A 25,567-nucleotide genomic window follows, 5' to 3' on the forward strand; every position below is an offset into this window, starting at 1 on the left:
ATTTTAGGGAAAAAGTCCTTACTGAAAAGGTGGTCAAGCCCAGCACAAGCTTCCCAGCATAGTGGTGGAGTGTTCAAAATGTGTAAGTGTTCAAAATGCGTGGAGGTGACACTTGGGGACATGGTTTAATGGTGAACGTGCAGGTGGTAGGGGGATTGATGGTTCAACCCGATGATCTTTGAGATCTTTTCCAATCTTTGCCATTCTATGATCCTGTGATACTGTGGAGAAGCACAAAATGTTGGTATTGGTTCAGGACATTGACTGTGTAGTTCATTATCACACTCAGCAGCACGGCAGGCACAGATCTAGAAATTACAGTATTTGCAGTAATTTCACGATTATAAGCCGCACCTGATTATAAGCTGCAGCTCCAAATGTCGGCAACATTTAGGTCTTTGTCCATATATCAACCACACCGGATTATAAGCCGCACTTTTGTTCGCAGCAAGGATCCGCATGCAACTTTTACAAAGTTACCAATTAGTAACAGAATCGCGTGATCACGGGGTTTACTGGCTCAGCCCCGCTCGGGGCGGCCGCCAGGGAGCGACCCTGGCCCTGCTCGCCGCTGGCACCAGGAAGCGGGAGAGCGGCGTCCCCAGCCCATACCACCGGGAAGCGGGAGTGCGGCATACCTGGGCGCTGCTGCTGGGAACAGGGAGAGGGACGTGCCTGGCTGGTGCTGCCGGGAAGAGGGAGAGTGGCGTCCCCGGTCCATGCCGCCGGGAAGCGGGGATGCGGCGTGCCCGGCCCATGTCGCTGGGAAGCAGGAGAGCGGCGTGCCTGGCCCATGTCGCCGGAAAGCGGGAGAGTGGCATGCCCAGCCCATGTTGCTGGGAAGCAGGGGTGCGGTGTGCCCGGCCGCTGCCGCGCTCCCCAGGGCTGGGCAGTGCTGCTGCTGCTGCCTCACTGCCTGGGCCCGGGCAGGCTCCAGCTCGGCTCAGGGCTGGGCTGCTGTGGGCTTGAACTTCCAGGTTGGGAAATTTCTGGAATTTGTTCATATACTGGCTGCTCCTGAGTGTAGCCGCACTTCCGTGTTAGGAGCAAAATTTTAGTCAAAACGGTGTGGCTTATAGTAGTGAAATTGCTGTACATTAAACCACATGAGAGAACATATATGACTACGTAAAAAATCTCCCAAGCCCCCCAAAATCCATCAGTTTAAATAATAATCACTTAGAATTTTATTAGCAAAGAAATAATTACAGTAATTTCACAACCATAAGGCGCACTGGACTATAAGGCGCACCCCCCAGGAGTCGGCAAAATTCGCAACTTTGTAGATCAAATAAGGCACACCGGACTATAAGGCGCACTTTTTTTTGCAGCGAGGCTCCGCCCCCAGCTCACCCCATGCGGTTGCTGGCTGAGGCCCCGCCTCAACCCGGCAGCCATTGGCCCTGGGGCCCGCCTCCACCCGGCAAGGGCGGTGCTGCAAGCCACCGGGCCCCCCTGGACCCGGCAGCCATGGGCTCCCGGGACTGCCTGCTTCCGGGAAGGGGGGGGTGCCGCGGGTCCCCTGGGCGGCATTCACCTGGCAGCCATGGACCCCCGGGACTGCCTGGACCCAGGAAGGGGCGGTGCCGCGGGCCCTCTGGCCACCTTCACCAGGCAACCATGGGCCCCCGGGACTTCCTGGACCTGAGAGGGGTGGTGCTGCAGGCCCCCTGGCCCGCCTCCACCCGGCAGGGGCGGTGCCGCGGGTCTCCGGGCCCACCCCCAGCCGCTGCCATGGCACTGCTGGCTCCCCCCACAGCTCACAGCTCACACTTCCGGTTTGGCAAATTTTCACAACTTTGTACATCAGATAAGGCGCACCGGACTATAAGGCGCACTTCCGGATTCAAGGGAAAATTTTAGGCAAAAGGGTGCGCCTTATAGTCATGAAGTTACTGTACATGTGGAGTCTTGGGACTTGAATCTGTCCAGTGCTTTGATAAAGTGATACACAGTGAGGAGCTGCTTCCCCACAGTCCCTCCTCCTCTGCAGGAGATGGTGAAGCTGGACTTGTTCCTGGAGAGCCAGCTGGATGAGTTGGGTGCCTTATAGAGAGGTTTCAGTGCAACCCTGTCATTTGGGGCTGACTCCTGTGACTGAAGGGAGGCTGGGACTGTGCAGCAGATGGCGTCTCCTCTGTGTGGATGTTAGTGGAGGGCTCAATTCAAACACAGTCAGTAAAAACACGCAACCTTTCTTTTCAACTTTGTACCAATAGCTCCAGGAGCTGGAGGTAAGTGCTCGCTAACTGCAGTACCACATCCTGTTTCGTACAGGAAATAAAAATATTTTTGTTTCAGGGCTTTATTATACTTGTTGTTAGTCCTGGAGGATAATATATTCTGTGTGCTTTACTTTGGTTTTTTTCTTATTTTCCTTTTGAGTGAATTTATTCTGTCCTCAGTATGGCTTTTCTGGTTGTTACTTCCACTTCTCAGGCCCCTTTGGAATTTCCAGGTTTGGAAGCTGGTCCTTCTTCCCATTCAACTGATGTGTTTTTCCCTTTCATTCATTTTTGGTCAGAATTTGCTTGGCAACCTACTACAAAATAAAATAAATACCACTTTTCTTCTTTACTAGGTAAAGATGACCTTCCATATAGTTAATTATAGATACTGATTTTTTGTCCTGGAAAGGAGTTTAAATTTTCTCTGCTAGTGGCAAGTTGAATTGATCCTGTATTACATCTCAAAAGATGTTATCATTGCTATTCTGGTGGAAATGATGGGGTGTATTTGACTGGCTTTAGAAGGATCCTTGCTTTGTGCTGTCTGTGGGGAATGTGGTGGCCAGCTGTACTCAGAGCAACATAAAATGCCTAAATGTACCTGCTTGATTTTTTGTCTGGTTTTTTTTTCCTTGCCCCAGTGTAAGTTGTATGTAATGACTTTCTTGCAGCAGGATTTCTGAGACGTGCTTGTATTTTTGCCTTTTCTTTACCTTGTCATTGGGTAAGTATGAAGACTTTGTCAGCAGTTTGGTTTACACATCTGTGTTAAGTAGTGCTGCAGTACTTGAAGCTCCTCATTTCTGTCTCTCAGAAACCTTCTCCTGACCATTGTAATTATATAAATGTAAAGTAAACACTTAGGAATGACTTTTATAGCCAGTTTTTATTAGCAACTTGCCAGCTAACCCATGTCTGAAGTAAAGGCCCCAGTGCCCAAGCTGCCCCTGCAATGGTGGGGGGCAGAGAGCCTGTCCTGACAGTGCATTCCTGCTTCATGTAGAACTAACAGTGCCAGCAGTGTTTCTGGCTGGACAAATGTGGGTCTGGAGTGTGAAGTTTTTACATTTATATGCAGTCTAGAAAATGAGAACTGTGCTCTAGTACCCTGTCTGGGAAACACTGAGTGGGACAAGGAGTGTGCTTTATTGTTGTGAGGAAAGGGCTGATGTAGGTCTGTTGTAAAGCTAATTCTTTAAATGAAAATATACCAGATTAAATGAGTAATTAAAATTCTGTAATGGTTTCTTTAAAGCAGTTGTGGAGAAATCCCTGGCTGCAGAATCAAGTATGAAATGTCCCAGAGGTAGAAGAATGTTGGAAGAGCTTTGCACAGGCACCTGGATTAGGTGTTGTTCTGGATAGGGCAATAAAAAAAAGATCGCAATGACAGATACAGAGACTGCATTGAAATGAGTGTGTAAAAGAGGTTTTTACTCATTGTATGTAAAAATCTGTTCAAGAAGAACACAGGTCAGAGTTGACCTTTTTCCAGAATATGCCTGTTGTGATTCAGATGATAAAAGATATAGGGTGTGTGCCAGTGCTGGTAAAGCACAGCCTTTCTCTGGATTAGCTGCTGTCTTGGTTAGAAAGACAGGTGTCTGCTAAGGAAGGCAGGAGACCCTCTTGAAGTGGAAAATGTAAACCATCTCCCTCCAAATTATTGTAATTTTGAAATTAGAGAGCTCTCAGGCAAGAATATGGGAATAGGAATAACAGTTCTTTACTAGGAAAATTAAAATAAAAATGCAGTAATACAAAAAACCAAAACACTGACAGAGTCAGAATCCAACCTGACATCCCTTCCGTCAAGGTGTTGGTAGCAGTCCCATTAAAGGGTGGCTGCATCCTCCTGGAGTGATAGATTGTTTCACTTGAAGCACTGGTCCTGTAGAAGGGTGCAGTTTTCCTCCAAAATCCAGTGGGAAAAGGCTGCTCTGGTGTTCTAAATCACAGGTTTTATCTAGGTAGTAAATGCTTGGCTCCTCCCCCTGGCTGGAGCATCTCCCAATGGGATGATGTAATTTTATCAGTCATGCAGTGGGACTCAATGGCCCATTAACAGGCTGTATCTCCCTGGAGGAAGGATGGGTTGTGGAAAAGATAACACTGTCCCACCTTGTTTTAATAGGTGATCCATTAACAGAAGATATTTCCCCTGGAGTTATCTGGTTTCAGCAGATGGTGGGAGAATACATACTTTTGGTTGCATCCTGTGTTGCAAACCAAGACAAGCTTGCAGGAATGTACCTTAGGAGAATCTAATGAGAATGAAGGTGGGATATTTTGATGCAGGTTTATGGAAGATACAATGACAATGATGTTCAGTAGTCACACTTGAGATGCTATGAAACATCTGGTAGAGAAAGCATCCTCACCAAGGCAGTTTAAATTGGCCGAAACAGGATAAAAGTACACAAAATCTCAAAATTCCAAATACTAGCATTATAGGTCTAGGGAAACTATTGTTCCTTCTTGTGCTTTACATGCACAAATATGTTAATTTTAGCGATGTGATTCTTTCTGTGAAAAACTTTTTTGTGTCTATATTTCAGTGGTGGTGTGAGGTAAACTGAATATACCAGATTTCTGGTAGCCCTACTCAGACTAAGCAATTTGTGTTTTTTGTGGGCACCCAAAGTAGCAACTCCTCTGTGGCTCCTCAGAGACTGAGCCTGCCCTAAAATGCAGCATTCATTCAAAATTTTTAGATTTAGATTCATCCTTTATCATTTCCCATGTAGATTCTGATGGGAGAGCAGGATAGGGGAAGAAGCAGCTTTGAATGTTTTCAGGACATTTGATGTAAATCTTTTGGCAAGCTCCATCCCATGCTAGTAGAAGTGCATTTATTGTCACTTTTGTGGCCGCTCATTATTGCCACTTTTTGTGGTCCCTCCTTTGCCTTTTCAGACTGTGAAGCAGACTGAGAGTTTGCATGCTGAGAACTGTGTTCTTGTTGGTTTCCATGATGTTACTGCTGTTTCTGACTGTTCTTGCATTAATATCAAACTATATCTAAGAAAAAAGCTCTATAAAAATATGAAGGAGTCCTACAAGAGAGCTGGAGAGGGACTTTTTACAAGGGTATGTAGTGATAGAAGAAGGGGAAATGTCTTCAAACTAAAAGAGCTTTGGTTTAGGTTGAGTGCTAGGAAGAAATTCTTCTCTGTGAGGTTGGTGTAGTCCTGGCACAGGTTGCCCAGAGAAGCTCTGGCTGCTCCATCCCTGGAAGTGTCCAAGACCAGGCTGGATGGGACTCTTAGCAACCTGGTCTAGTGGAAGGGGTTTGGAGCAAGGTGATTTTTGTTTAAGGTGCCTTCCACTCCAAACAGTTCTGAGAATCTAGGATTCCACAATCTAGGTTTCTCTTTTCTGTTTCAGAAGATTCAGGCTTCTAAACCATCCACATCCTTTGTATTGCCTTTCAGATGGTTTGAAACTCAAACTCAGCAGTAATCTCCCAATCTTGTAATCTTGTGCTTAGCACAGCTCCTCCACGGGCATTTGCCATATGTACTTTGAGTCACCAACCACAGTGGTGGTCGGAAGTGAGCTGGGAGAGGCCAGTTCCTGTGAACATGGCATTTACGCCATGAAATGAAAGCTGCAGCAGGAGCTGTTCTTCCTTCTTTTCGGTTGTCCTACAGCTTAAGCAAGTAAGAAAAATGTGTGAGTCTCTGCTCAAGCACAAGTAAGTGATATGCCTCTCTTTTAGTGAGGAATTGCAGGCCATGCCAGATTCTTGCTTGATTTGGAGCATAATGTTTGCTTGATTGCATCTTTTTTTGAAAGCTTATGGTGGTAACTTTGCTGTCACTCTTTTTGCTGAATTTTATGTTTTGGAATGCCAGAAAAATGTAAGCTAATTGTTGTCAGTGTTGCTGAGTTGGGTTCTATAGCAGGGCTGTACAGCCTCAGTACACACTGCTGAGGTCTCAGCTGGGCTGTGGACAGGAGGAAGAGTTGAGCTTTAAGTGAAAGGAAAATGCTGGAGTTAATAAAACAGGCATAAGAGGAAGAATTTATGTGTGAATTTATAAGATAAGCATCAAAACACCCTACTTTGCAGTACCGTAAGTAGCTCATAAGAAGTTCTAGCCTAGACAAAAGGGGTGTCAGGTGGTGCCACCCTTTTGAAAGCAGTGAAGGAACCACTAGCTTTTGTTTTTAGTAAGAAAAGTAAGGTACCTCACAGCAATGAATCCCAGGAGGAAAGAAGAAGGAATTGGGTTTTAATTCCTTTTGAAACTTCACAAAATGATACCAACAGGATAGACCTTTTTTTTTGTTGCAGTGGTTGGAGAAAAATGGGGAATGCTTAGGGTAACTGGTACTTTATCCCAAGTAAGCATGCGGTAGCTGGGCTCGGCTTAGGATGTCCAGTTGGGGATCCCCTAGGGATGTGGTGCCTGAGGGCAGGAGAAACTGTGGTTCTCCTCCTTCAGCTGCTGTAGGGGACTATGGATGTGTCAGACGTCTACCAGGTGCCATGTTTGTGTCATCAGACAACACAGCATGGGTTAGAGGGCTCTTCTCATATTTTCTAGAGCTGTGGTAGGTGCAGAGATTTGTCCACTGAAGAATTGGATCACTGAAGCAATTTTTAAGAAAATGCAACATTGCTAGATTGCAGTCCAGTCACCTGCTGGTGAATACCTGCCTTAACACTGGACTCTGTTTTCTGCATGCTACCCTTTTAATTTTCTTGAATTCAGGCTTTTCCCTTGCACACTGTTTTAATTTCTGGCTGTGTTGAGCTACTATTCATAAGGAAGGAGTCCTATTCCTTCCCCTTAAAAGCTGCCCTGTGGCAGCACTGCTGCTGTCACAGGGAGCTTTTGGTACCCAGAGCTGAGCCATCAGCATGAATTCTGTCAGTGATAATATGCTTGCATTAACCTATTAATCTGTTCTAATAATCTTCTCTGTTTTCAATGCATTTTTCTGTTAAATGAAATTATATTTGAATAGAACCTAGTACTTATCATTTCCTGATTTTAGCTGGAAGGATGTCTTAATAGCTGCTCTCAAATCTGCTGAAAAGAATATTTTTGTGGTAGAAATACTAATGAAGCTTCAAACAGTAACAACTGGCAACCATACATGGGGAATTCAGGGATTGTATATTTGGGTGGCAGAGATAAGTAAGTAGGTTTGTGCCAACTGAATCTATTTTTGACAACAAAATCTGCAGTGTCCATAGTTCAGACTCCAGGGGCTTTATTAAAAAGGTCACATCCTGATTTAATACATTAATATAAATCCAGGATAATTTAGTTGTTGTGAATAGGAGTGCTTTTCATTTCAGGTTTTTGATCTTAATAGGAATCTGGCTGAAAGTAGATTGCATTTTTGAAGTTAAAGCCATATTGTTGAAGACATCAGAGAAAGGTTTTTCACCTTTAGGTGAATCCTTTCTATATGATGCAGGCCACCTCCGCTCTGGTGAGAGTCTGGTAAATTCAGCTAGTCCATTTCAAAACAGTAGTAGGGAAAGAATGTCATGTTTTCTTTGCCTTTTTTTAGTGCATTTGTGTTCAAATTTCTAAATTTGATGTATTTCTCATTTCTGAGTACTGCCAGAACCCTATATATTTATATATTTATATGCAGCAACTTTAAACCACATTCCTTTTAAGTTTTTTTAACCTTCTCCTGGCACACTAGGAAAACAGAGGTAAGGGTTTTATGTAGGCTTGCCACAAGTTCAAAAAACTCCAAATCAAATACTGCAGGGTCCATGATGGTTTGTTTTCCAAGTCTTCACTGAAGTGAATCAAGAATGTAAAACTAAAGACCAACTATCATATTAATCACTTCTTTCTCAGTGTTGACACTGAATTGTATCTTAATGGCATCTTCCACACTGGAGCCTTTTGCAGGCATGTTAATATTTTATATAAGGAGGATTAATAAACAGGAATAAAATGCAATGTGAGTGATTAAATCCGAAGAAATTGCACTTGTATCGTAACCGCCACATGGAATGTATTTCTGAATCATCCTAATACAGATGTATTTTATCAAGTAACATAACATTATATGCTACAGCACTGGTATTTCTGTTCAGAGAAATCCTTTTGACGTGGTTTTTGATTTTTATATTTACTCTGTTATTTTGAGTATCTGTGGTAAAGAAGTAAGTAATTAATTAAAGACAGGATTGCTGAAATTCTGCCTTTCTTATCAGTCAGGCAGTTTAACAGGATAATTAAGGCTGGGTGTATTGGTTGGAATAACTTGTGAGTGAATGGCTCACCCCTCTCCTGCCCCTCTTCCCTTCCTCAGGAACTTGGATGAGTGATATACTTCCAGAAGTAGCACATATTTTCTTCAGGATCAGTAGAACAAAATAAATACTGGCTTCTTTCCTTCCTTCCCTCAGGTTGCCCTTGTTCTCCTATTCAAATCAAGTGTCACATTGACTCCAATCCCGTGTTGGAAGCATGTGGGGAACTGCAGCACATCAACTCAGCGCAATGTCTCCATCAGGCTGGAAGGAAACCCAAAACCAAAACTGCACTGGCCAAAATGCATCCCCTGCAGAAACCCCAAGGCAAGTGGCTTTGACCTTCTAGAGATTGTACAAGCTGCTATTGTACAGGAAGTATAATATTTTTAAATTATTGTTCCAATTTGAGTCACAGCAAACCAGCTACTTTTACGTTGTAATGTATAGCTGGTAAGGTTTTGCTATCTTAGTTTTCCAATGTTAGAGAAACCTTCAAGAAGAAATTGATTCAGCAGTAACCAGTTACCTAACTTGTCACTTTATATTTCGTCCTGTTGTTATACCTCATGCAGCTGTGTGATGTGTAAGTTGAATTTAACAATATTGTTTGTATTTTTGATAAATTTCTTAGAAGTATTTTAGGTAATAATATCTTAACTCTTTAAACCTGGTCTGTTTTCCGTTTATTGTAAGAACTATGTATGGCAACAGGAAATGCCTAAATGGAACAAATGCATTTTGAAAATATGACGTTGGAGCTAAACCAATCACCTGTGGGCTGTGGTACTTCCACAGAACTATCTGCTATTAGTCAAATGGGTGGCAATCCCAAAGTATGATGGAAGAGGAGCCAGGAAGAAGTGTGTTCCAGCTGGTCCCAAGCTGTTCTTCTGGTCTCCCCAAGCTTCTATATTCTACAAAAAAAAAAAAAAAAAAAAAAAGGCAGGAAATTTCTTGAAAGAGTATAAATTGTTTTCATGGTTCTTCATCAGCAAAATGACGTGTAGTCTCTCTTTGTAATGCCAGTGTGCGAAAAGCTCTCCTCTCATCACCTCATGCTTTGTAGAATTGATTACACCTTATGTATGTAATGCATGCTTGTCTCAAGGGAATTGAAGATGCGAAAATCATGGAGCTTGAGAGGTGTTTGGAACAAAGGAAGCTAAACTTCAAGGAGATACTAAGTTCATAAACCAAAATGTTTAGAAGATATGGGTCCATGTGATAGATGGTGATTGTCATCCGAAAAAGAAGGCATTTTGGTGTTGTACACACTGAGCCATTGTACCACTACCCCCTCCCAATTAAAATATCTATACAAAAGGAATTCAGGGTTAAACAGCAAAGAAAGCATTGTATTTTATGTTTCTGGAAGTAAACCTTAAACATTAAATTATTATACTACTTCATGCTTGAAACATCTGACAAGGTCTGTGTCTTTATGGAGCTTTCACCTAGAGGTCTTGGTAGTCCAAGTTTAATTAGTGGTTGTTCCATTAATGTTGTTTATACTGACAAAAAAAAGGAATAGTAAAAGTGTCTGTTCAGTAGTCTTGACCCATTCTCCGCCCAGTCTGCATCTGGGATTGCCCTGACCCAGGTGCACTTGGCCTTGAACCACATCTGGTGTGGCTGAAATTTTGCTTGCAAAACAGTCCTTAGTAGGGTTAGTGGCTTTACCTCCAGGCTGATGTCTCCATTTCTAAACATTACTTCAGTAGGTAAAATTCAGAATGAACAAAAGTGCTTTCCTACTTCCTTTTGTTCCGGTCCAGAGTGTGTTATCTGAGGTGATTTAGATGAATCCACTAACAGGAAAGACATCAAACGTTTATATGGACAGCAGTGAGACCCAGTGTAAATGCTTTGATGTTTCTGTAAAACCTTTGGGTGTTATGGATCAGGGCCAGCTTTGAAGGCCTGATGGGGTATGTAGGGCAGGTTCTGACATGCCTGCTGCTGAACTTTGCACCCTCTGTAAGGAACACAGAGCTCGTCTTTGGCTAGATGGATCAGATGGTTATGTGGATACTTGTTTTTAGTTGTGTTTTATTTTTACAAGGAGAGACATGGCCAGACTTTCACTGGTTGCATGGTGTGCACGTGAAAACCTAATGAACAAAAATCAGATCTTCACCATCCCATTCATATGCAAGAAGATGTTCTTTTCCTGTTTCCCTAATATTCCTGCATAAGATAGGGCTGTAGAGGTCTTTTCAAAATTGGACTTTAACAAGTTCCTATCCTTTATTTTAGGATAGGAATTTCAGATGGTTTTGGAGACTGGGCAAATCAGTCCTCTTATGGGAAGTGTCCTCCTAAACTCAGATCCTTAGAAATTTTGATTTTATTCTTTCATTCTGAAATAAACCAAATAATGCAAGAAGTTTAAAATCTGACCTGTATTCAGAACTCCAAAATGCTTTAACAGCTCTTCATCACTGACCTTAGGCTATGGACTACGATGGCAGTCGCCCATCTGCTGGAGCAGGGCAGACATCTAGGCTGATATGGATCTTAGAACAGATACAGAACCTTCTCCAAGGAAGGGACAATTGGAATTGTCCTTTTTGGGGGCATATGCCTCTGTTTATCCTCCTAAAACAAGTACAGTAATTTCACGACTATAAGGTGCACCCTTTTGACTAAAATTTTCCCTGGAACCCGGAAGTGCACCTTATAGTCCGGTGCGCCTTATCTGATGGACCAACTTCAAAAAATTTGTCTTCCCGGAAGTGAGAGCTGCGAGCCACGGGGGGAGCCGGCAGGGCCATGGCTGCCAGATGGAGGCGGGGTGGAGCAGCGGCGGGCATGCCCCGGCCCCATGGAGGCGGAGCCGCCCCTCCAGAGGCACGCCCTGGCCCTGTGGAGGCGGAGCCGCCCCTACACAGGCAGCCCCCGGCCCCGTGCAGGTGGGATGGCTCCTCTAGAGGCACCCCCTGGCCCCGTGCAGGCATCACAGCCCCTACAGAGGCACCCCTCGGCCCCGTGCAGGCAGCACGGCCCCTACACAGGCACGCCCGAGCCCCGTACAGGCGGCACGGCCCGTACAGAGGCACCCCCCGGCCCCATGCAGGCGGCACAGAGGGGCGGCGGCCATGCCCCGGCCCCGCTGGATAGAGGCGGGCCTGGGGGCCCGCAGCACCACCCCTGCCAGGTACAGGCGGACCCCGAGGCCAGTGGCTGCTGGCTTGAGGCGGAGCCTCAACCAGCAACCGTGCGGAGGGAGCTGGGGGCGGAGCCTCGCTGCAAAAACAAAGTGTGCCCAATAGTCTGGTGCGCCTTATCTGATCTACAAAGTTGCGAATTTTGCCGACTCCCGGGGGGTGCGTCTTATAGTCCGGTGCGCCTTATGGTTGTGAAATTACTGTAATCCTGGAGGTACATTCAGAACAGTTGTTAACTCAAGCCCCATTACAATGCTGATCATATGTGCCAAATCGATGATCAGTCAGAAATGGTTGAAAGAAACTGTTCTCAAAAATGTTTTCTAATACAACGTGTAGTTAGAATTTCCTCATTTAATGTGTCAATTCATGAGATAATCTGGATTGGAGGGCACACTTGGCAGTGCTATCCATGCAGTGTGTGCTTTGGAAACAATCCCACAGTGAGGTTTCCTACCTTCCAATGTCAGTTCTCAATATGGGAGTTGCTTTCCCTGTATGAAACCATGACAGCATGGGAACCTATTGCCATGATTTAGTGCCTGTGTATGATAAATAATTTACTCTGCGATCAATGGAAGATCTGAATATTTTTTTTTTAAATGACATTACATTTTTATGCCATTTTTTTAAAATACTATGTTAAACTTTGTACCTTGGCATCCTTGTGAGCCCTGAAGTGGAATGTGAAGGTTCTTACAATACTTGTTTTATTTATACCATATGCAACTCAACATAGAACCAAAAGAGGAAGGAAATTTGTGAAGACTACTACACCACAGAAGAGAGGGGGGAGGGAGAATGAGAGGAAGAAAAGCCATTATGTTCAGCCTGTGGAATTTTGGACCAAGCAAACACAAGACAGTGAAATCTATGCTGGGGTTGGGTTTTGATGGTTTATTTTGGGATTTGTTTCATCCCTCTGCCCCTTTTTTCCCAAGAGATTCAATGGGTTGCCAGAATTTTGAGAAGTCATGAAGGGGGAAACTCATTAGTGTGATTGAGATGGCAAGCAAACTTGCAAACTGAAGCGTAAGCTGTGCATCCTGTTTGGTAATGAGGAAGCAGTGCAGTGCTGCAAGCCGCTCGGTTTGTTAGCACGGCTAAGCTAGCAGGAGAAACGCAGAATAGAAACCCGTCATTTTTCTTTAGCAGCTTGCTTTGTTGTAAGCAATACTTCAGCGCTGCACTTGTGCTGTTTATAAAGAATGAAGAAAGAATGCATACGTCTCAGTCTGGAGTTTGTTTCCAGTTTAGGATAAAGGAGATGGAGATTTATCCTCCTGTTTTTTCCCTTCTCTTTTTTTAGTACCTCCTAAGCCTGTCCATCTTAAACCTGGGCAGGAAAGAATTCCTCCTGCACCATCTCGGCCTTTGCCAGCTGATCCCAAGTCATCAAGGAACTTAGCACCTGGAGAGGAAGAAATAACAATATCAGCAGGAGTCAACACACTTATTGAGAAATTTGAAAATATTAGGTAAATATGGCTATTTTTGAGATCTACTCTCTTCTCTCTTCTCCCTTTTCTGCATTTTTAACTTAGGATATAATAGAAAGCATTAACTGTAATGATCACATGGAAAGTCCTCTTGGGATGTTTTCTGCTGAAGGTGCAAAGCTTCACTGAGGACAAAGTATCTTTTTAATAAAAGCTGTGAGCTTTAGTTTGTAGCATACAGTTAAGCTTAAGGAGTTTAAGACCTGCTGAATTTAGTAAGATTCTAGCAGAGACAAGTAGCCCACACTTTGCTTTCAGTAAGTTGACTTGATGTGGGAATTGCGTAATAGGAACTTGATTGTTATGATATGAAATTATTGAGTTTTCTGTCAAAAAGATACAATAAACATCAGGTCTTGGTTCTTGGAGGCAGGGAAGGGCATAGGGTACCGTGAAACAATGTCATGTAGAACAGCAGCTGTTCTTAAACTTCGTATGTGAAAGACACTAGATTTGATAAAATATATGTATTTTGCTGTAAAACCGGATCATTTTACAAACATATAAAAGGTTTCCCTGAAGAACAAATCTGCCTGATGGAGCTAAGTGGGGGGGCTTTTTTCACAAAGAGGGAGAGGGAGACAGGCACTGTACTGTACCTTGGAATATTATCACCTGGGTGAACCTGGTGCCTTTCAAAAAGGAACAGTAGTGACTTCTCACACTTCAATGCATCCTCGCTGAAGAAAGCACCTTGCCACAAACACTTGGTTCTGTTGAAGAATGAGAGTTCCTGTTTAAACGAGCTCAGAACCAATTGCTTCTTTTTAAAGGCGATTCCTTCTTCTCTAAACCTTCAAACCAGACTGTTCTTCGAGGTAACATGGAAAGCACTAACAGCCCAGGATTCTGGTGGTGCCATTTCAGTAGAATGTAGGGGTGATGTTTTTTCGTTGGATGTTGTTGGGTGATCATTATTATTGCAATGTGCACACTCTTGCCTTCTGGGGTTGTCAGTGGGGGCGCAAGAAATACAACCTGAATCAAATGCCACTCAGACCCTCTCTTTCAGGGCACTTGTGAAACCAGAGTGTTAATATGACCGTAGTGCTTCTCTTCACCCACAGGCAACCTGTACATATTCTTCAAAGAAACCAGTTAAATTTAACTCTTAAGATGGAACCTGGCCTGGACTCATCTAAGCAGATGAGTCTGTGTGACTGTGACACAGTGGCTTCCAGTGGCTCTTCTGCAAACGACAAAACTGAATTGGATGAAGCTGAGCCCAACGTACCGTGCACCATGGATCTAACTAACACAGACATAATGAAAATTAAAGATCTGAGCATAGGTAATAACAAAAGCCATGAAGTCTGTACTGCTGTGACTGTGAACAAAGACCCCCAAGAAGAACTTGGCAATAAAGACTCAACTGCAGAACTGAATGGGAGTGGTAAAATTCCCAACAGAGATAGTGGCATTGACAGTCCTTCTTGTAGTGTGGCTGGGGAAACGTTCCCCAATGAAGAAGGGGCAGAGCAGAAGAAACCCAGCATGACTGGGAATCCAGGAGAGATGGAACGTGACAGAAAGAGCACCAAACCTTCCTCTGTGGAGCAGAAGAGAGACTCCACGCAGGACGAAGACAGTGACATTGATGAAGGAAGCAGTGAAGAGCAAGAGATAGCAGAAGTCCCAAAGTTAGAGTATTTGGATGTAAACAAGGTAAGGGAATTTCTTTATTGCCATTGAGTGCTCAGAAACCAGTTGCTGACAATGGCAAGAAGTCTTTTTGCATCACTTTCATACATTGTTTGGATTATTTGTTTGGTTGGTTTTTCATCAACACATCATCATAGCCAGTATTATTTCCTGCTTTATGTAGGTCCTAACTTTTTCCTGACCTAGATAGTTTTTAAAAAAGGTTCCCAGCTTGCTTTGAAAGGTTTCGTATAAGAGAATCCATCACAGCCAGAGGTAAGCTGTTAAAATTCAAATACTTTTGTAGGTCAAGACTCCCAACTTGTGTTTGATGTTTGGGTTTGTCTAGGTTCAGCTTGTTAGAGTATGTTGTTTTCCGTGGAGATTTGTGTTATTCAGAGAGTTAATTGGATAGTGCATGGGTCAGGACCTTGTGTCTGAGTAGAATGGGCAGGATCAGAATCTTGTCTCACACAAAATTTTAACAGAAACCCGTGCTTTTGTTGGTGTGACCACTTCTTGAGTCCAAATAAGTTGTTTTAATGGTAGTTATGTCAAATTACTCTTCAGGAAACTGTAGCTGGAAAAGAGATTTTTTTTTTTCTTTGATTCCAGACTAATGTAGTCCATGCTGTTGTGTATTTGCAGCAGCTGTGTAAGATTAATGACAGATTCCTTTGATTATCAGCTTATCAAAACAGTTCTTTTTAGAAATAGTGCTGCTAAAAGGGATTAGATTTTTCCAAAAGACCAAAACAGAATATTGCAAAATATCTACAAAATGTTCCAGTTTTTGTTTGATGGCTCTTTTTGTTTGTATTTGGGGGTGTTTGGGTTTGTTAGGTTTTTTCCCCCAAGCCATGATGGCAGTAAAGTTAATATGTGAGATTTTTACTGATTTTTTGTGTTTTAAAGAGTATGATGAGCAGCTGCACCTAACGATCTACAGCTATTGAAGTGCAGCATCCACACTTCAGTCTGTACAAATTGTGTGATTCTGTTGAAATCACCAAGTGTATTGTGATTTGTGTCTGTCAAGGGCTTGCCCATTCAGAAATGTGGACGTTAGAATGCATTTCTTAGTTTCCTGGTCAATCACCTGGTGACTGTAAAAGAATTATGAAAATGGCATGCAAGTTCTATACCTCAGAGCTTGGCGAGTGTCTTTATACATACACATACACTGTGACATACTTTAATTATTTTGTAGTCATAATGTGTATATATGTGCACGTGTGCCACGGAAATACTGTTTAAAAGATACATTATTAGTTGCAGCAGCCACCAAGAAACCATAGAATCATAGAATTTCCTGAGCTGGAGGGAACCCATAACAATCATCAAAGTCCAACTCCTGGAAAGTAATACATTACACAAAAAAGTCTTTAATCTGGGAATTAAATTTACAGACTAGACTAGCAATGCTGTATCAAACCAACTGTGACAACCACAACTGAACGCTTTGCCATATGATTATGAAGTGCTTTGTTGACAAATACCAATGTTTTGTAAGGCTTTGATGATTTGATGGCTGCTCTTAAGTCGTGTTCCTTAGATTGTGTCCATATAGTAGGAAATAAGGATGAAAAAACACAGAGTTATGAGGTCGTAGTTCTTTGGAGCTTACCTGATGAGTTTATGAGAGAGGTATCTCCAGGAGAAAACTTGTGTTTTGGGCTTTTTGTATTACCGTTCTTCCTGATGTGCATTTATGTGATGCGCTGCAGGTTTTCTCTTGCAGTTTGAGTTGATTTCCCGTTCCAAAAGGCAGTTGTGAGGCTCACCAAGCCACACTAAGTCACCTTGTTTTTGCAGTCACATAGAGGAGGAAGGCTGAGAGAGTAGCTGCCTCTTCTTCAGTGTAAAGATTGTGCCCTCTTCTGGGGACACATTGGGTGAAACCGATTTCTGTGTCAAGTGTCCACATAGAATCACAGAATCATTATGGTTGGAAAAGGCCTTTAAGATTATTGAGTCCAATCACTACCCTAACACTGTCAGGTCCACCACTTCACTGTGTCTCTAAGCACCACATATACCTGTTTTTTGAACACTTACAGGGGTGGTGACTCCATCACTTCCCTAGGCAGCCTCTTCCAATGCCTGACCCTTCAGTGAAGAAACATTTTCCTAATATCCAAGCTAAACTTCCCCTGGCACAACTGGAGGTCATTTCCTGCTCCCCTCTTTGATTCTGTTGCAGATATGGGGCACTACGGACTCAGGGCTAGAGTGAAGAAGGAGAGCTAATGTGATTCAAAGTTGACTTGTTTCATGGTTATTCTTAGGCTGGAATTTCACATCACCCTTGACAAAACTGATAATTTTCCTGCTTGGAGGAAGAGAGGAGAATTCAGTTGGCATCAGCTGCTGGCTTGGGAGCTGGGGAGACCTCATCTCCTTCAGAAAACCTTAAGTTGGGAGACAGTGTCTTTTTCCTGCATTCCCCCTCCTAACCCTAGTACCAGGCTTTGCAGCTGCACCATGAAGGTAACCAGTGGTATCATTAAATATTAAAATGGTTATAGTTGGAGAAGAATGCATAAGTACAGCTGCAGAGTGATTTAATGATGGCTCAGTAACTCCTATGATATCAGCATAAGTAAAGCTCATGAATAACTGTTCTTTTCTACTTCAGTTATCTCTCCGTCTTCCACCCAAACTTTGACACAACCCATGACTGGGGAAGATAACCTTGCCTGATATGTGACTGATATTGTTCTATTTAGTCTAGGTTTAGCTATACAGATGTGACTTTCTTTAGGAGTCTGCAGCAGTCACAGGACTCACTGTTAGCACAAATTTTAAAACCTCAGGAGTGGCTTACTGTGATTTCCAGTTATTTTTTATCAAAATTAAAATGAACCAAGGGGAGCTTATTAGTTTTGATAATTTCTCAGAAAATGTCAGGAACTCCAGGAAGTAATGCACATTAACCTGGATAGTCAAAAGATGGTTACAAGGAAAAGAAGTTACGTGAAAACAAGACTGAGGGATAGTCATGCTCCAAAGTCCCAAGACTTATGCTAACTGCCTGAGAGTCTGAGTAATGCTTCTGGGAGGGGTGTCAGTGCTTCATAGATTTTATTTAGGTATTTTTTCACTAAGAGTAATATATGCTCATTTGTAATAACCAAAAAATGCTTTTCTCCCTCTGTCCTGCTTCCTGTTGTGTGAATAGTAACAATGGAGTCCCACATGGGTCTCATGCATTCATAGACACATGCTTCTATTCTGCCTGTAGGTGGCTGGAATTTCCCATCTGATTTCATTGTCCAGTGCATGTTGTAAAATTTGGCCTGCAGCCCTGCTACTCAGACCTTTGGGTGAGATTATCTCCACGTATATTCTGAAAAAAAAAAGTCTGTATGTCAATATTTTAGTCATAATGTTGGTTGAGAAAATTCAGATATGCCATCATCATCATAGTCATATTTGGTTTAAGTATCTTAAGGAAAATATGACTTCAGTGCAACAAAGACGACCAAGGATATCCTACTCACAGGATAACTTTTCTGTATTGTTTTCAGCATTGTCGACTAGGAAGTGGTCCATAATCTTTCTGGGACTTTTTGTGTTCTTTACAGGACTGACTGATGGGGTTTTGAAGTATAATCTTGTATGATTTTAACCTAAGCTGTATCCCAGCAGCTCTCTTGCAAGATTTGCTGAAAGCCCTGTTGGAGCAGATGCTGACTGAAAATAGTTGTGCACATCCGTTGTATGAAAAATGATTGCTGCAAGATTTGAGGTGCAAATACATTACAAGTGTGACTCTGACCTTCATGAGAAACTGGTTCTGTTTGATTTCAGGCTGTTGTTTCCTTTTATTTAAAATGTTTAATGGACAGTTGCAGATGATAATGAATTTTTGAATTTTCCACAAAGAAGTGAAAGTGCATCATGCTGCTTTGAGCACCAGAGTGAACTTTCTGTGTTGTGAAGGAAAAACCTCCTTCTTCAGTTTTCTCATCTTTCTTGTCACCCCATCAGCCACACTGTTCTATCCAGCGTCTGCATTAGGTATAAGGTTCCAGGGAATGACTGCGCAGGAGATGCTGTGGCTGTGGCAGCAGTCACCCAGCAAGAGCATTGTGCAAAGCAGAGCATAATCTCAGTTTGCAGATTTATTTTACTTTTCCATTGGAAACACAGACCATGAAATGTCTCATTCCTAGTGAACTGAATGATTACTCAGGCTTTGTTAAAGCTATCCTGCCATGGCACTAAAGGAAGTTAGAAGAATGGGACTGCCTCACATTTAATTAATCTACAATTTAATTTAAAATGTTATGTCAATTGAAAGGCAAATATGTTGCAAATTGGTCTGAAAAATGTGCCTGTCTCTCTGCCTAGCAGAGAAAGCAACTGAAGATAGAGTCACTCTGTAAAACTGAGCTCAAGCTGAGTCTATTAAGCCCTTGTTTGGTATTTAAGCAGATGTCAGCAAGTTTTCTTGAAATATAAACTGAATTGCAGATGGTGAAGGTCAGGAGGTTAAAAAGCGCCTGTGCTATGTAAAGATTTACTTCTGAGTACAAATGTATTTGGTTGGAAAGAAGTATTTTTCCAATTCTGAATTCAAACAACTTGAAGGATGCTCTTGGTGGCTGGCATGCCATCTGGTTACATCAGTGCCTTTCATTTGAGCGCTCCTTTGTGCCCAGCAAAACCAGCAGATAAACTCTTTCTCAGTGAGAGATCCTTGTAGTTACTGGGTTTGACTTACCAGCAATGCACTTCAGTGTAAATTGTAGTAAGATGTATTTACTTGGAACAATTTAAAACCTTATTGTGCTGTGATTTTTTTTTCTCTTCCCCTAAATAATAATACATATTGAATAGAGAAGGATATTGTGTAGCATGTTGAAAGAGCTTAAAAGAGTATTTGAACTGACTTGGAATAATTTGAGAGAGAGTTCATGTCAAACATGCACTCATGGCATGTTTGCCTATCTTCAGATTTATGCCTGGAAAAAGAGGGATTGCTTCAAATAAAGAAAAACTATTCTTTTTCCTTCAATAATACTTGCTTCATGGAGCTGTGGCTACTTCATGCCAAGTGGCACCTCATTCCATATAAGATAACTACATGGGTAGGATAACTACATGGGTCTGATTTGTTGAAGTTCATGGCTTGCTATGAAAAGCCTTTGAGGTTTCCAGTTGTACTACAGTTTGTCTGAATGTGTGTGGAGGGTGAGTGTTCTCATCAACTTTATCTGGAAACAAAATAAGGTGATATTGAAAAAGCTTAAAGAGAGCCTGTATTTGATATTTTTGAACAGTCTGATGGTGGCCCACAGGGTTGTATATACAAGTCCTTGCCCTAAATGCGAGCACCAGAGACAGGCATTTGGGATGGAGCTCTGCTACTGGTGGCAAGCCCAGGTACTTCCTGAACTGGAAATTGCCCCATGTGTTTAACAGACTTCAGCTGAATTTTTCCTGTATGGATATTTCTTGGTTCTTTTGTGAGCCTGTGTGAAAGTTGCTGCCAGCAGTGTTGTTGCATGAGGAAGTAGCCCCTGAAGTTGCACCTTGGTTTTTGATGCCTTTCAGTTTTCCCATAGAAATAGTGATTAATTGCACCCAGCCAATATTCTCTGTTCCAGGAATCATTAATGCACTTCTTACTTTCATTGCATTTGTCTTTTTTTTTTTTGATCCAGCCCAGTATAGTTTCCCTACATTTGATCATCCTTGCTGCCCATTTTCTGTGCTTGTGTTCCTGAACACAAGCCAGCTAATGCTCTGTTCTGCACTGGTTTCATCATACATAGGCACAGTGTTTAAAGTCTAACACTTTAAAAGATGGTTGGAAAGCTCAAGCCTGTATTCTAGTAATTCAGATATTTTTAAGCACTTAGTGAGCGAAGGGTCTATGTAGCTTTTGGCTGAGCTGTGCCTAAAGTCAGTGCTTTATAGCTGCATTTAGAGTTTTCAAGTAAGTAATTTCACGATTATAAGCCGCACCATTTTGACTAAAATTTTGGTCCGAACCCAAAGTGCGGCTTATAATCAGATGTGGCTTATATATGGACAAAGAATGAAAAGTTGCTGTTTTAGTTTGCAGGACAGGTGTCTGAGGAGCTTCTCTTTGAAATGGAGAATGTAAACCCCCTCCCTCCAAATTATTATAATTTTGAAATCAAGGGGTTTTCAGGCAAAGATATAGGAATTAGGAATAACAGTTCTTTCCTAGGGAAATTAAAATAGAAATACAGTACTACAAAGAAAGACACTCCAAACCCTGACAAAGTCAGAATACAACCTGACACCCTGTCAGGCAGGGTGTTGGTAGCAGTCCCGTTCCATGGTGGCTGCATCCTCCTGCAGTGACAGATGTGATTCAGTTGAAGCAGTGCTCCTGTAGAAGGTGCAGTTTTCCTCTAAAGGTCCAGTGGTGATGTGGAGAAATCAGGTTTTCCTCTGGAGTCCAGTGGAGAAAGGGGCTCTGTTAGTGTCCCAAAACCTCTTTTTTTATCTTGGTAAGAAATGTTGGGCTCTTCCCCCTGGCTGGAGCAACTTCCAATGGGATGAAGTACAGTAATTTCATGACTATAAGACGCACCCTTTTGACTAAATTTTTTCCCCGAACCCGGAAGTGCGCCTTATAGTCCGGTGCGCCTTATCTGATGGACAAAGTTGCAAAATTTACCAAACTGGAAGTGCGAGCCGCGATGGGGGGCTGGTGCCACGGGAGCACCGAGTCGCGAGGGGGGAGCGGGAGCGGGCGACCGCAGCCGACAGGAGCCACGAGGCGAGGGAGGGAGCCAGCACCGACCCTGGCCCAGGCAGAACAAGAAGCCAGGCGGCGCCACCACGGATGCGGGGGGAACGAGAAGCCTGGCGGTGCCGGCCCCGGCCCGGGTGAGGGGGAAACGAGAATCCAGGCGGTCTTGGCCCGGATGCGGAGGGAACGAGAAGTACAAGCCCGCAACAACCCCGAGCAGAGCCCACCCAGCGGCAGCATCGGAGCAGCGGCGGCAAAGGCCCTGCGGCCACCAAAAGGCGGTGCTGGCCGAGCAGCCACGGCCGCCAAAAAGCAGCGGCGGGGAAGCCCCTTGCAGCCGCCGAATCATGGCGCCAGCGGAGTCCCCGTGGCCGCCAAAAAACAGTGCCGGCGGAGCCCCCGCGACCACCAAAAAGCGGCGCCGGTGGGGCCCCCGCAGCCACCAAGTCACGGCGCTGGCGGAGCCCCCACAGCCGCCGAATCGCGGCGCAGACAGAGCCCCTTCGACCACCGAATTTCGGCGGCGGGGAAGCCCCTTGCAGCCACCGAATCGTGGCACTGGCCGAGCCCCTGCGGCCGCCGAATCGCGGCGCCAGCGGAGCCCCTGCGGCTGCCAAAAAGCGGCAGCAGTCGAACCCCTTGCGGCCGCCGAATCGCGGCTCTGGCGGAGCTGCTGCGGCCGCCAAATCGCGGCGGTAGGGAAGCCCCTTGCGGCCACCGAATCGCGGCAGCGGGGAAGCCCTTTGCGGCTGCCGAATCGCGGCGCCGGCCGAGCCCCTGTGGCCGCCAAGAAGCGGCGGCGGGGAAGCCCCTGCAGCCACCAAAAATTGGCGACAGCGAAGCAGCGCCGGTCGAGCCCCTCGTGGCTGCTGAATCGCGGCGCCAGCAGAGCCCCTGCGGCCGCCGAAAAGCAGCGACAAGTGGCGCAGCCCCGGGGAAGCAACGAGAACCGCCGCAGGGAGGCCGGGACGCAGCACGGCCGCGCAGTGGGAGCCGGGTGCCGTGAGCCGTGCCAGCCGGCGCCAGGTTGCGGGCGGGAGTGCCGGGGCACGCTGCACGGGGAGGGTGCCTGGGGCTACATTTAAAGGCTACACCGATCTTTGAAAAATGTTTGCAAATTGAGCACCTGCCAGCAATTCGTTACTTTGTTGCGCGCCATGCGCTCCTCACTGGAAAAAAAAAAAGGTGCACCTTATAGTCTGGTGTGCCTTATGTGATCTACAAAGTTGCGAAATGTGCCAGCTCCCGGGGGGTGCGCCTTATAGTCCGGTGCGCCTTATGGTCGTGAAATTACTGAAAATTACAGTCCCACAGTGGGACTCAATGGGCCTTAGCAGAAAATGACTCACTGGAGGAAGGGTGGGTTGTGAAAAGATAAAGAACAATGCCCTGCCTGGTTTCAATGGATGGCCCATTAGCAGATAATATGTCCCACAGAGATAAGGATCACTGCCCCCACCCTCAACAGATGGTGATAGAATAGACCTTTTATCACACTCTGTATTGTAATGTGCAGCTTATTATCAGGTGCGGCTTATATATGGACAAAGAACGTAAAGTGGCTGACACCTGGAAGTGCAGCTTATAGTCGTGATATTAGTGTAGTCCTTTCTAATTTTTTTTAATGAGCTTAATGAAAGGCTTCACTAAGTGATTAGGGTTACCTAGCTGAAGATTCTTTCCAGGGAACTGGCCCATGTTTAAGCTGCACAAAAATCTTAAAAATATACCATAGAGAGTAATGCTGTACTGGCAAGGGTAGAAATCTGGCTGAACAGCCTGGTTTCTGGTTTTCATTTTAGTTACATGACCTGAGTCCAAAAAGGAGAACAGTTGATTTACAGCCTACTGCCTTGTTTTTCAAATAGACTAGACTTATTTCCAGGTTTAGAGAGTGTTTCTGGTTCTTTTTATAAAGCCATAATGAACTCAAGTGATGTCCTGACCAGCCACTGATTGCATTACTAATTGCTCTTTCAGAGAACAGCATTAGAAATGTCTCTGGAGCAAAGTGATCTTTTGAGAGATGTCGAGTGGATTCTGAAATGCATTAATCTCTTTCACTCCAGACTCCTCTGCTGGTAGGGATTTTGGCCACTGACAAAATGAAAAGCAGAACATTTAGTGGAACTTAAGTATGGAGGTAACATGGATTGTGTAATTTATAACTTTTTTTTCAGTGTACAGAGCCCCAAAAGCTATTCAACATCGCCAATGAGCTGCTCCACACGGAAGAAGCGTATGTTAAAAGACTCCATCTCTTGGACCAGGTAATTCCATCTTGAATTAACTCTCTTTTCAGTGAGCAGCAATGATATCTCCTGTCCATTGCCTAAGCTGTAGCTTAGTACAAACATTGTATGTAGGTGGACAATGGAGTTTGCTGTGTGCCATGGGTCCCAGAGTCGAACTTTGGGCGAGAGGATTCTCTGAGAAGGAGCCAGAGGATGGGGATGGCAGAAAGGGAAATGGGAAATCAGCAGTCCAAGACACAGACACTGCCAGCATTTGGTTCCTCCCTGGGTGTATGAGTAGAGGAAATCACAGGGACAGTGAAGGCCAGCATTTGGTTCCTCCCTGGGTGTATTAGGAGAGGAAATCACAGGGACAGCGAAGGCACTTAGAAATGATGAAATCTGTGATTGCTCTTTGATGTGCAGGAAGTTGAAGTTTTACTAAAATCAGGCCACATGTGTCAGCCCTGTGCCCTGTCAGCAAACTGCTTTTTTACCACTGTGTTTTGTCATTGTTGTCCATCATGTTTACACATTGGGATGAAGTGAAATTGATGTGATGAGTCTGAACTTCCTTCCCCACAGACTTTGAGTTGACACTACACAAGTCAGGCCTTTCTATAATTACATCAAAGGAAAAAACCCGTGAATATGCAGGAAATAAAAATGAGGCGAGAAACATTGCTAGACAAGTGCTTTTTAAAAATGAATAGAGGAAAAATAAAAATAGAAAACTGTCATCTGGTTAGAAATGTTGTTAGAAGCTGTAACTTGGAGAACCCTTCACCCTACAACTCTTGGAGCTCAATGGAAGACTTGCAGTGTTTGTATTAGATGAACAGAGACTGTTTCTAGACCATAGAAATCTAGGGAATGTATTTCCCTTTTGTTCAGTCTAGTGTAATTTTTCCTACTGAGAAAAACCTAATCACATGGTTTATTTTGCTTTTCAGGGACTGGATGTTCTTTGCAGCTTGCGCTCCCAAATATGAGATGTCTGATCTTCTCGGTTATTTCAATCTTTTTTGAATTACAGCTCAGACTTTCCTGGTTTTTTCTATAGCCTATAGTGATATGTCTAACCCTGGGTGACATGGGCTTAGGTTTTGTGAACCTCCTGAAGACTCCAAGGACTGGCTACCAGGGATTAAAATCTGCATCTCTGTTCTAAGCAGTCAGCTTTGCAAAATTGCAATCTAAAATCAGTATGTCTAGGAGTGTTTTCCATTAAAAAATGTTGGTACTGTCTTGTTACCTTCTCCAGGTTTTTTGCACTAAATTGTCTGAAGCAGGGATTTCATCTGAAGTGATAACAGGCATCTTCTCAAATATTTCTTCCATCTATTGTTTCCATGGACAATTTCTTCTCCCTGAGCTCAAAGCAAGAATTACACAAGAATGGTAGGTAGCTGACATTACAATTATTTTAAAAATACATTTTCAAGAAATTGTAGCAACCATAAGGCCTAGTCCTTAAAAAATTCCATTTTAAAAAATTGTTTAATGCGGTAGTTATGTTAGTTATTTAATATGTTAATATGAAGTCTCAGACATTTCTGACGTAAGGAGTAGGCCTGAGCACTCAAGATTTCCAGAATATATTGTGAGCATCTTTTCAGTTCAAAGTATTGCCAGAGCTGTTTTGCTTACTGCATTCCCACTCACCTATTATTGCAATTATGAAATTACAGTACTAGGAAGGAATGAAATTACTTGTTTTGGCACCATAGCTGAAATAAATATTTTCAAATACCAGTTAAAATTTAGCTACTATAATCATTTGAAGGTAGGACTCAGTGATTTTAGAGGTCCTTTCCAACACTA

The 25,567-nt window shown here is 43.7% G+C and overlaps 1 protein-coding gene across 6 annotated transcripts in view; it reads left to right on the forward strand.

The window, feature by feature from the left end:
* Window positions 1–25,567, forward strand: part of FGD3 (FYVE, RhoGEF and PH domain containing 3) — a 102,068-nt gene that overhangs the window by 42,537 nt on the left and 33,964 nt on the right. For 5 of the 6 annotated variants that reach the window (XR_004419290.2, XM_033071534.1, XM_033071533.1 and 2 more), the window contains exons 2-6: window positions 8,620–8,790; window positions 12,943–13,111; window positions 14,200–14,797; window positions 23,690–23,779; window positions 25,008–25,144. Coding sequence is in view for 5 of the 6 variants with exons in the window: in XM_033071534.1 (XP_032927425.1) it covers window positions 8,620–8,790; window positions 12,943–13,111; window positions 14,200–14,797; window positions 23,690–23,779; window positions 25,008–25,144 (1,165 nt within the window). In the remaining variant the exon portion in view is untranslated. Of the gene's footprint in view, window positions 1–5,838; window positions 5,926–8,619; window positions 8,791–12,942; window positions 13,112–14,199; window positions 14,798–23,689; window positions 23,780–25,007; window positions 25,145–25,567 lie in introns of those variants that run through there. The other variant, XM_033071537.2, reaches the window with a different exon arrangement.

Source organism: Catharus ustulatus, chromosome 13 (assembly GCF_009819885.2).
Source record: "Catharus ustulatus isolate bCatUst1 chromosome 13, bCatUst1.pri.v2, whole genome shotgun sequence".
Taxonomy (NCBI): Eukaryota; Metazoa; Chordata; class Aves; order Passeriformes; family Turdidae; genus Catharus; species Catharus ustulatus.